Source organism: Podarcis bocagei (genome assembly GCF_964188305.1).
Source record: "Podarcis bocagei genome assembly, chromosome: 12".
In the NCBI taxonomy this organism is placed as follows: Eukaryota; Metazoa; Chordata; class Lepidosauria; order Squamata; family Lacertidae; genus Podarcis; species Podarcis bocagei.
In genome coordinates, this window is record NC_138137.1 from 27,221,583 (window position 1) to 27,231,442 (window position 9,860).

The 9,860-nt window shown below is 50.4% G+C and overlaps 1 protein-coding gene across 3 annotated transcripts; it reads left to right on the forward strand.

The window, feature by feature from the left end:
• The first annotated feature begins 779 nt into the window (after positions 1-779).
• On the forward strand, positions 780-7,578 carry SP8 (Sp8 transcription factor). 3 transcript variants are annotated; one of them, XM_081164065.1, is made up of 2 exons: positions 780-2,994; positions 3,615-7,578. In XM_081164065.1, exon 2 carries the CDS (start codon positions 3,648-3,650, stop codon positions 5,055-5,057), a length of 1,410 nt encoding a protein of 469 aa, XP_081020191.1. In that variant the 5' UTR covers positions 780-2,994; positions 3,615-3,647; the 3' UTR covers positions 5,058-7,578. The 3 variants fall into 3 exon arrangements, with proteins under 3 accessions (XP_081020191.1, XP_081020190.1, XP_081020189.1); XM_081164064.1 differs by having other exon boundaries at positions 780-2,480; XM_081164063.1 differs by having other exon boundaries at positions 780-7,578.
• Positions 7,579-9,860: the final 2,282 nt, after the last annotated feature.

Sequence of the window (9,860 nt, forward strand, 5' to 3'; positions counted from 1 at the left end):
GTGAGCTGGCCGATATAAAAACCTCAAGCTCCGGGAGCTAGCAAGCGATTTACATACGAGGGGGAAGGCCAGATGTTAACCGGGTGAGGATCAAAAGTGGATAAAAATCGACCCCCTCCCCCGTTCAGGAGTGCTTGCCTTCTCTAACTTTTTTTTGGGAGGTGTAAAAAAGAACCAGGATACGGTGGAGTTTTGCTTTGCCCCCCCCCCCCAATTCTAGCTCCCGACCGTATGTTTGGAATAGTTCCACCGACACCCTTTGCAAATCCTTGCCAACCTGGGCATATGCCGCCTCATAGTTTTCCGAACGTAAATCAGAAAGTAAGTAAATAAAAAAGTAAAATAAGAAAAGACATCTACCTAAGCAACATGTTTAAAGCCATCTGGAAATAAATAACCATTTCCGTCAGAATAAATATCCCCAAGACATAAAGAAAATCAGAGAAGGAAGAAAAGGAGTTTTTCACTGGTCCTCTTCCCCTAACGAGTTTCTGCTCTGTAATTAATTTTGTTGTCGTTTCCAAAGCTGTGGAGAGGCAACGCAAAACCGTCGTTTTACGCCAAGCGCTTCTAACCCTCTGCTGTTCGAGGGAAAGGTATTGCCTGCTTGTTCAGGAGGGGGTGGAATCTGCCAATATGTCTTAATAGTTACACTTCTGGTGCACAGTGGATAAAGGCAACAGATAAAGCTAATCGCCATTCATTCATACGTGAGGGGCTCTCCCGTAAAACGCGTTTCCTTTCACATGCACTCGCCCCCCCTTTTGTGGTGAGGGGGGGGTCAAGGATAGGATTGATTCAGTTTAAATCCGAAATTTAAACAAGTGTGCATTAGGTCTTTAAAATGAATATCATTACAGAAGGAGACCAAAGCAATGAAGTTAATTCTTTTTTATTTGTTAAACGGAGTTCCCTCCTTCCCCCACCCCTTCCTCCTCCTGGGCTGGCCTGTCACGCCTTCTCAACAGGCTAAAATCATTCAGAGCAGCTCGCGGAGAGAAACACGACATTTATGGTAACCATCAGCCTTCAGAGAAAGAAAGCAGTTCATTAATTTACTTCACTCCTTACTTCGAAGTATGATAATGCGCGTTACCCCTTAATCAATAGATATGATGTACAGTCAATAAGCATAGGGCGTTCGAAAGGGGTGTCCATCACCCCCACCCAGCCTTTGGGGAGGAAAAAAGAGAATTTGCCACATTAGTCTTACACCAATGTTAGGGATCTCGGCTACAAGGCAGATCTAAGGACGCGGGGACGTCCAAGGCAAACACATCCTCAAGTCAAAACAACCTGGTTCTCTTTACTAATATTGGCATTAACCTCTCCTACCTTGAAATCAATATTGGGACAGGGCGAAGCGCCAATGCACGTTTTAACTCGGCTGGTGCTTTCCCTTCTGCCTAAATTAATAATGGTTGTACCGAAGGCAAAACAACAACCCTGCGCGCAACACGATTGCGCGCAACACCTGAGGCGCTTCGCCAACCGCTCCAGCAGCAGACCAGAGGCTTTCCCCGCCCCACCCCAAATTTGCAACAAAAGAGAGAAGAGGAACGCTCGCGCCCAAAGCAAATAAAGAAAAAAAAATATAAAAAAGAAGGCGCAAGAGTATGGGGTTGAAATAGGTTTAATCCGCCCTTTGGAGAGTGGAATGAAGGGCAATCCTATCGCAGGCTTCTCAACCATATCTGCAGCTCTTTGCAGTTTTACACAACACTCTTCCTTTACATAACCAGAAGGTGTTGGGCGGCGGTGGGTGGATGGAAAGGAATGTTCCTCCCTCCATCCGAAGCGGGGTTTTCCGAACCACCCAAATGACTTATCCGGAGAATGGCAAGGGAGCTGGCTGCTGGTGGAAGTCTAAAGCAATCCACTTTGAATTAAAGCCACAACTCCTAGAGCGCGCGCGCGCGCTGTCAGACTTATGTATGCCTTCCTAAAGTGGTGGGGGGGGGAGAGAAACCCCTGGGGAGGGGGGTTTAATATGCTCTCCCCCAAGCAATGAACTGAGCGACGCTTAAAGAAGAGGGAGACTGGTGCGTGGAGAGTTGCACTTTGGGAGGAAGTGCGCGCTTTGGAGAGGCGCGCCTGTGCATTCGCCGCCCTCCCTGGCGTTAGCCTGCATCCTTGCCGCCGGCAGCTTCTCTGTTTCTCTGCGGCTGCCTGCGCGCCTTTCTTCCCGGAAAGGAGCTCCTCGCCTCGTTGCAGCGGCGGCGGCGGCGGAAGGCGCTTGGCGGGGCCGATGATGACCTCACGCGGCCACGTCTCGGAGCGGCTGTCGGCGGCGCGGATTGGCTGGCGCGGGCTCAGCGGCACTTCAAAGCCGGCGAGGGAGCTACAATTGTGGTGGAATGGGCGGAACTGATCATTGTATTGCACACCTCTTAAAAAAAAACACTGCCTCTGATTTATCAATATAAAAAAGATCCTCTGAGAGGAGGGCACTTTGTGGGATGGCAACTTCACTTCTAGGGGTGAGTCTGAGGATTTTCTCCCCCCCCCTTTGCTGTTTTAATTGGGTCCTTTTTATTGGCGATTGGAGAAGGGTTAAAGTAGCCCCTCTCTTGACCGGGGGCTATCAGTCTCTCCTATTGAGGCTTTTATTTTTTCCCCTCTTTTGCCTTTCTCTCTCTAAGTCCAAGTGAGTTCGAGAGAAAAGAAAGAGGAAAAAGGGGAGGGGGGAGGAAGAAAGAGGGCAGTCACTTTTTTTTTGTTTTTTTGTCAGCGTGCAGGCAAAGGTTTTAAGGGCATTAGTAGGAACCACGTCCAGAGCTTGGGCTGAGCTATTCCTGTATCCCCGGAGAACTGGCCTCTCTCCTTCTCCCTCCCTCTATTATCTGCTCCGAGGGAAAAAGCAGCTGCCTCGCTCGGTCTCCTCTTTCCCTGAGAGGTTTTTTTCCCTTCCTTTTTTTAAAAAAATTTGCGACAGCCTGTTGTTGTTGTTTTTCCCCTCCTTTAACATTTCACTGAGCCCGTCATTTCCTGCAGGTATGTGAAACCTTTTCCTCTCAATCTAATTCCTAGCTGTGGGTGAACAGGAAAGGTGGCGGCGGGTGATTCTTGGGTTGTTGTTTTTTGTTGGAGTTTGGAGGGAGCAAACTGCCGTGGGAAAAAGAACCCCCTTTAAAAAGTTTACAGACAGCTGGGTGGGGAAAGAGATCTGAATCTGGATCGTTTTGGCTAAATCCTGGAGTAGACTCTTTGGAAACACAGCGACTCTGGATTGGGGCTCCGGGGTTGGCCAAGCATCTCCCCGTCGCCAGTAGGAGCCCGTGATGTATCTGGACGGGGCTTTAGCCTCCGTTCCTGCTCCTCGCCTCGCCTCGGGGATGCGTTTTCAGCTTCATGCCCAGAAGCCGTCGGCTTTCTTTCAAAGCAAGCCTCTCCGGGGGTTTTTGAGCGGGGAGACGGGAGCTTAAATGTCCTCCGGGGAGCCTCGAGGAGGCGTCCGGCAGCAGCTCCTCGAGCGCGGCTGGCTCCTGGCCGCCCCCGTCTCCCCATCGGCGGGCAAGCCGAGCAGCGCGGGGGGCTACCCTGACCGTGAGGTCTCTTTCCCGGGCGATTCTGACGCGCGCTTCCCTGCGGGCCTCTCTCCCTTCTCGCTGCAGGAAGAACCGCGCCTGGGCTCCACTCCGCTGGCCATGCTCGCCGCCACCTGCAACAAGATCGGCAGCCCCAGCCCCTCGCCGTCGGCGCTGTCGGACAGCGCGTCGCCCTTCGCCAAAGGCTTCCACCCGTGGAAACGCTCGTCGTCGTCGTCGGGCAGCTGCAACGTCGTGGGCTCCAGCCTGGCCGGCGTCGGCGTCTCAGCCTCGGCCCGAAACGGCTCTTCGGCTCACGCGGCGGCGGCGGCCGCAGCAGCGGCGGCGGCAGCCGCGCTCGTCTCGGACTCGTTCAGCTGCGGCGGGTCGCCGGGATCCAGCGCCTTCTCGCTCACGTCCAGCGGCGCCGCGGCGGCAGCCGGCTCGCCCTTCGCCAACGACTACTCCGTCTTCCAGGCGCCCGGGCCGTCGGGGGGCGGCGGCGGCGGAGGGGGAGGCAGCGGCGGCGGCGGAGGGGCGCAGGACGCGCACCAGCCGGTCTTCATCTCCAAGGTGCACACGTCGGTGGACGGCCTGCAGGGCATCTACCCGCGCGTGGGCATGGCGCACCCGTACGAGTCGTGGTTTAAGCCTTCGCACCCGGGCGACGCGGGCGCCTCCAGCTGGTGGGACGTGGGCGCCGGCTGGCTCGACGTGCAGAACCCCAACGGGGTCCACCCGGCCGCCGCGGGGCTCCCCGCCGGCTCCCTGCACTCCCCTCTGGGCGCCTACAACTCGGATTACTCGGGCCTGGCGGGCCACTCGGCCTTCAGCAGCGGCGCGGCCTCGACGCACCTCCTGAGCCCCGCCGGGCAGCACCTCATGGACGGATTTAAGCCCGTGCTGCCGGGCTCGTACCCGGAGCCGTCGCCGTCGCCCCTGACGGCGGGCGCGGGAGGCTCCATGCTGGGCGCGGGCCCCTCCGCGCCGCTAGGCGGCTCCCCGCGCTCCTCGGCGCGCCGCTACTCGGGCCGCGCCACTTGCGACTGCCCCAACTGCCAGGAGGCCGAGCGGTTAGGCCCCGCCGGCGCCAGCCTGAGGAGGAAAGGCCTGCACAGCTGCCACATCCCCGGCTGCGGCAAGGTGTACGGCAAGACGTCGCACCTCAAGGCGCACCTGCGCTGGCACACGGGCGAGAGGCCCTTCGTGTGCAACTGGCTCTTCTGCGGCAAGCGCTTCACGCGCTCGGACGAGCTGCAGCGCCACCTGCGCACGCACACGGGCGAGAAGCGCTTCGCCTGCCCGGTCTGCAACAAGCGCTTCATGCGCAGCGACCACCTCAGCAAGCACGTCAAGACCCACAGCGGAGGCGGCGCGGGAGGAGGCGGCGGCGGCGGCGGCGGCGGCTCGGGAGGCGGCAAGAAAGGCAGCGACACCGACAGCGAGCACAGCGCCCCCGGCAGCCCGCCCTGCCACTCCCCGGAGCTGCTGCAGGCCTCCGAGCCCGGCCACCGGAACGGCCTGGAGTGAAAGCGGCAGGCTCCGAGGCAAGGCCCCGAGGGGACTCCTTTTCGTGTGTGTGTGGTTTTCCTTCTTTCTCCTCCCGCCTTTTTGTTTTCCCGCCCAGCCGCCTGAGGGGAAACCTCGCGCCTGTCTCAGCGACTCTGGTCAGGGGGTTAAAAACAAAACACAAAAAACACGGGGGAAATCTCTCTGGACATGTAAGTAGCGCCGCGCATTGATCCTCCGCACGGACCCCTCACTGGGCTGCCTTGCCCCGCAAGCTCCGGGCCCCGGCCGCCCTCGCAGCTACGCCGCCTGAGCCGCGCGCGGGCGAGAGGAGAAGGAGGAGGAACTTTCTCGCGGGATCTTTGGGGGTCTCCCAAGCAGCTGCTCCAGAGAGGCAGCCCCCCCTCCCCACTGACTTCCACGCTCCAAGGGGAAGAGGTTTTATTTTTTGGCAGGGGGGAAGTCTCCAACCTGCGGGACGGAGGGAGGGCGTGGGATCCCGATCTGGACAAACTACAGAGCCAACAACCTATTGATTGAGAATTAGAGTGTCTTATCAGGAAACAAAACAAAAAGCAGCCAAGATCTCCCGCTGAAAGCACTTTGAATTATATATATATATATATTATGGGAAGCTTTTTTAAATTAAAAAAACACACCACATTATTTCGGACCACTCCTAAACTTCTCTTCAACTTTGCATTGAACTGCAGTCGCCAGCCCGCTAGAATGCTGCCCGTTGAAGTTGGTGGGATTACTCTGGAGTAAAAGGGTGAAGCCTGAAGCATTTGTGTGTGTGTGTTTATGGATATGTGAGTGTGCATGTAGGTGTGATCACTAACCAGCCCCATTCGCAAATCACTTACGCCAGAGTATTCCGAATTGGAATGAAGTGGGTACTTATTTTACAACATTTCCAAGTAAACTGCTTCGGAGGCTAGTCCAAGGCATTTTAGTCTGTGATCCCTACCTGAGGTGGGGGTGGGGGTGGGGGGGCGTTACATTCAATGGGAGTCAATTAAACTTTCTTCCAAGTAAAGGAGTGTTTTGAGTGATATCCCTTTTGAAGCCTGTGAGATTTACAGCCAAAGGAAAATTCCTGAATTTCAGCAGATTTCGCTGGCATCCAATTCTAAAACAGTTGCTCTGAAATAGGTGACTTCTGCGTCAGTAAGAGGTTATGTCCAAGGATCTTCTTGGTGTCCTTAGGATTTCAACTTTACAGCTCAACCCCATATATGTTTACACAGAAGTAAGTAAAACTGAATTAAGTTGCCTTAAGCTACAATCCTATGCATGCTTATGGGAGTAATATCCATTGAGCACAGTGGATCTTACTTCTGAAGAAAACATGCATAGGGTTGGGTTGCATTCATTTGGTTCAATTGGACTGTATCAGTGTAAACCCCACTAATTTAAGTGAATTGTGGATTGGGCTATAAATCTAAGTTCTCTGCCTTAATTGATCACAGCCTAAATCATGCTTAGTCTTTTTTTCTTTTAAAAAAATGCTTCTTGGAGAAAGTGTAATTACTCTGGCAAATCCAACACTTTTGGACACAAACATTTACATTTGTTCTTGGAAACCTTGAGTATAATCCAGACAAATTTAATGTCCAGTTGGTTTCAGTGGCTAAACTCAAGAATAATTCTATCCTATTGAAATCAAATGACTTTAAATTGCTTAATTGTGGCTGGATAGTGCCCATAATTCGAAATGTGTTTGACTTCAGATCTCTTCTGATGATTTTTCTCTTAAAAGATAGAGATATAGCCTAATTTTCAGTAACTTCATTTTCTTAAAAGTTTCTCCTGTCTTTAAAAAATTGTACCAGCGTTATAGCCCTCTGATTTCAGAGTTTCAGCATCTATATTCATGCGGTGCTCTAGCTGCACCTAGGATTAAAATTATTATTTGTAGCATTATTTTTTCTGATTTAAATAATTTAAAAAGTACCCTTGCTTTTCAGCGAGCCTGTAGTTTGAATGCCAAAAAAGAGGGGGGTCATAGGGACAAATATTTGTAAAATAATTCTAAACCTAATGGTTTGTACAACGGAATCGTTGTAAAATAGCTAACAAATATAACTCCACCAGTGTATCGGTGTGAGATGCAGTTGTCCAGGAGACGATTTTGTATAGTATTTTTCTTGTATATTACTTCCAGTAAATATTTGAAAATATATTAAAGTACACTTGAGCTCCCCCCCTTCTTCCCCCCTCCTCTTTTTGGTCACAAGAAAATATTAAAGCATTATTGTTGCAGTCCTAATTAACTGCATTTTTAACTTGTCCCTTGAAGTGTGCAGCAAATTGCACTTCAGGATATAGTTTTTGCTTGAATATTAATTTAGATAGGCGTAAGACTGTAATTAAGCAAACAATATTTGATAAATGTTGAATGACATTTAATTTAATGGAGCATGTACTTATTTGCATTTGCTGGCAGTTCAGGTATAGTTTAAGTGAGAGTTCTCCTATATTTCAAAACAGTGGGCGCACCCAGACCCATGTATTAAATAAACTGTCCAAGTGAAACTGACTAATGATGGCCTATGTGTATTTCCTGAAAATAATAATGGTGAATGTTACTAAAACACTCCTGATGCTACTTTGAAGTTTGCAAACCCTGCAAACAAATAGTCTCATTGTAATGTTGAAATAAGTTTGGATATTTCACATTGAAATGGAAAAAAGCCTTTCGCTGGAACACTTTAAATTTGCATTTTAAATGCATGAAATGTAATTGATTTTTATCTGTAAGATTTTAAATGGAATTAATAAACACCAGATAAAATAATTGTTGTTAGGTTAGTTAATTTCTTTCTAAAGATAAAAAGATGGCATCTTCAAATTCATCTTCGAATTCCCTCTTCTGACTCATATCCCCCTTGAAAGCATATATACTCTCTAACCTGGTTGGTTAACATTTCCATGGAGACCTCATTGAAAGTAGACATCAGGGAAAGAAGTCCTATTGACAGCAACCGAGTTTACTTCTAAGTAGGACTGTTTAGTCAGGGGTGTCGGAAATCTTGCGGATGTTGTGTCAAGGAGGGAAAATATAACAATTGCTGTGAATAATAACTGCTGATGAATGAGCACTTTGGTATTCAAATTATACTTTAAGAATGTACTCATTTGTGAAATACATCCAGATTGTATTAACCTCTGTTGCTCATCACCAGATCTGATGGGGGGGGGCACGATTTGGAAAATATTGTGAAGGCATTTAAGTGGCTAGCTCTGTGTTTATATGTGTATACACATACAGGCACGTCTTGTGATTCCTTTTAATGGAAAACGAAAGCAAGGGCAGAGTGAAGAGTGTCTTTCTGTCTGTCTTTTTTTTAAATGCAAAGTTCTGCAATTTGTGCAAAGGAAGTGATACTATATCGTTAAATACTCCGACTCCGGCTTTGCTGACTGGCATCTGGATCCGAGTCCAGCAGAACCCACTTTCCGTGTAAAGAAGCTTAGGATCGGAGCGTTGGGAAGGAAATTCTTCCCGGGGCTGCAAGTGAACAATTAACTGCTCTGACAATGGGAGGCTTCCTTTTCCCAAAGAGCCCCTGTGCTTGATCAGCATGAAGCTTTAAGTCCAGAAGGAGCACTCACTAACTGTTGATCTAGCTCTCTTGGCTATTGTCTAAGGCTGTCACGAGCGCGGTCCTAGCATCCCGATCTTCGCCACTCTAAGAAAAAGAGACAAGTATCTCCTTGGAACGAACAACCCGATCATAAGGACATTTATTCAAAAGTCAGCCCATTAATTCCAGTGCCAATTTCAACAAGTGTTTGCCGACTTAGTTCCAAATGAATGTGTTTAGGATTAGGGCTAGTTTCCTGAGCAATAAAGAGAGCAATAGAAAAACGAGGTGAGAAGCTCTACGAGGTTACATTTGGAGGAACCGTGGTGCTTGTTGCGCGAGTCCATGGACGTAGCCAGGATTTTTGTTGGGGGGTGGGTGGCAGAACCTTAGTTACCTGAGGTTATTTTTATTATTTTGGGGGGCAGCTGCCCTTCCCTGGACCCCCGCGGCTACGCCCATGCGTGAGTGTTTTGTTTCCCTCCGCCACTGCCACCCGGAAATCCTGAGCGCGTTATTTTTTGGCAAGGGATCTTGCTGGGTGTTGCCTCCCTTCCAAACTGGATAGGCGAAAACAGAAAGTTTGGGTTTGAGGCTGCAAGAAATAGGGAATTGCAAGACTATCTGGGGCCGTGTGGGGCCGAGAGCTGTAAAACTATTGCGCGCCCTCCATCCGGTCACAGTTTTCCTTCTAAAAGGATAAAGTTACGAAAACCACAAACGGTAGCGCGGTAAGGTTTGCAGTTGGAGCAGGTGGCAGCCACCTTCTCCTCGCTTCTTAAGATGCGCTAGTGTTTTCAGTCGGGGCTGTTCAGGATCTCTGCGGTCATTTCTAGCTCCCGAGTGAGCAAGCAGTAAGAGGCTGGACTTAACTGCCAGGGGTCCTTTACCTTTACCTTTTAAGAGGCACTGGAGTAATCTCTCTCTCTCTCTCCCTCTCCCCCCCTCTCTCTGTCTCTGTCTCTCTCTCTTCCTGCCAGGCAACCGAAGGCGAGGGTGTCGATATGGGTTTATTGACTTGCCTTTGCTGCTTCTCAGTCGAAACTAGGAAGGTTAGGTTTGCTCCAAAGTAGGAAGCATCCAGGTTGGTGTGGTAGTGTCTATTTCTCAGCCTCACACCCAGCCACCCCAACCCGCCCTTCTCCTAAAGCAGAGGCCAGCCTGACCCCGAGGTCAATCGGGTCTCCATCAACCCGTCCCCCAAGTGCCTTCAAATGATTACGGCACTTCTCGT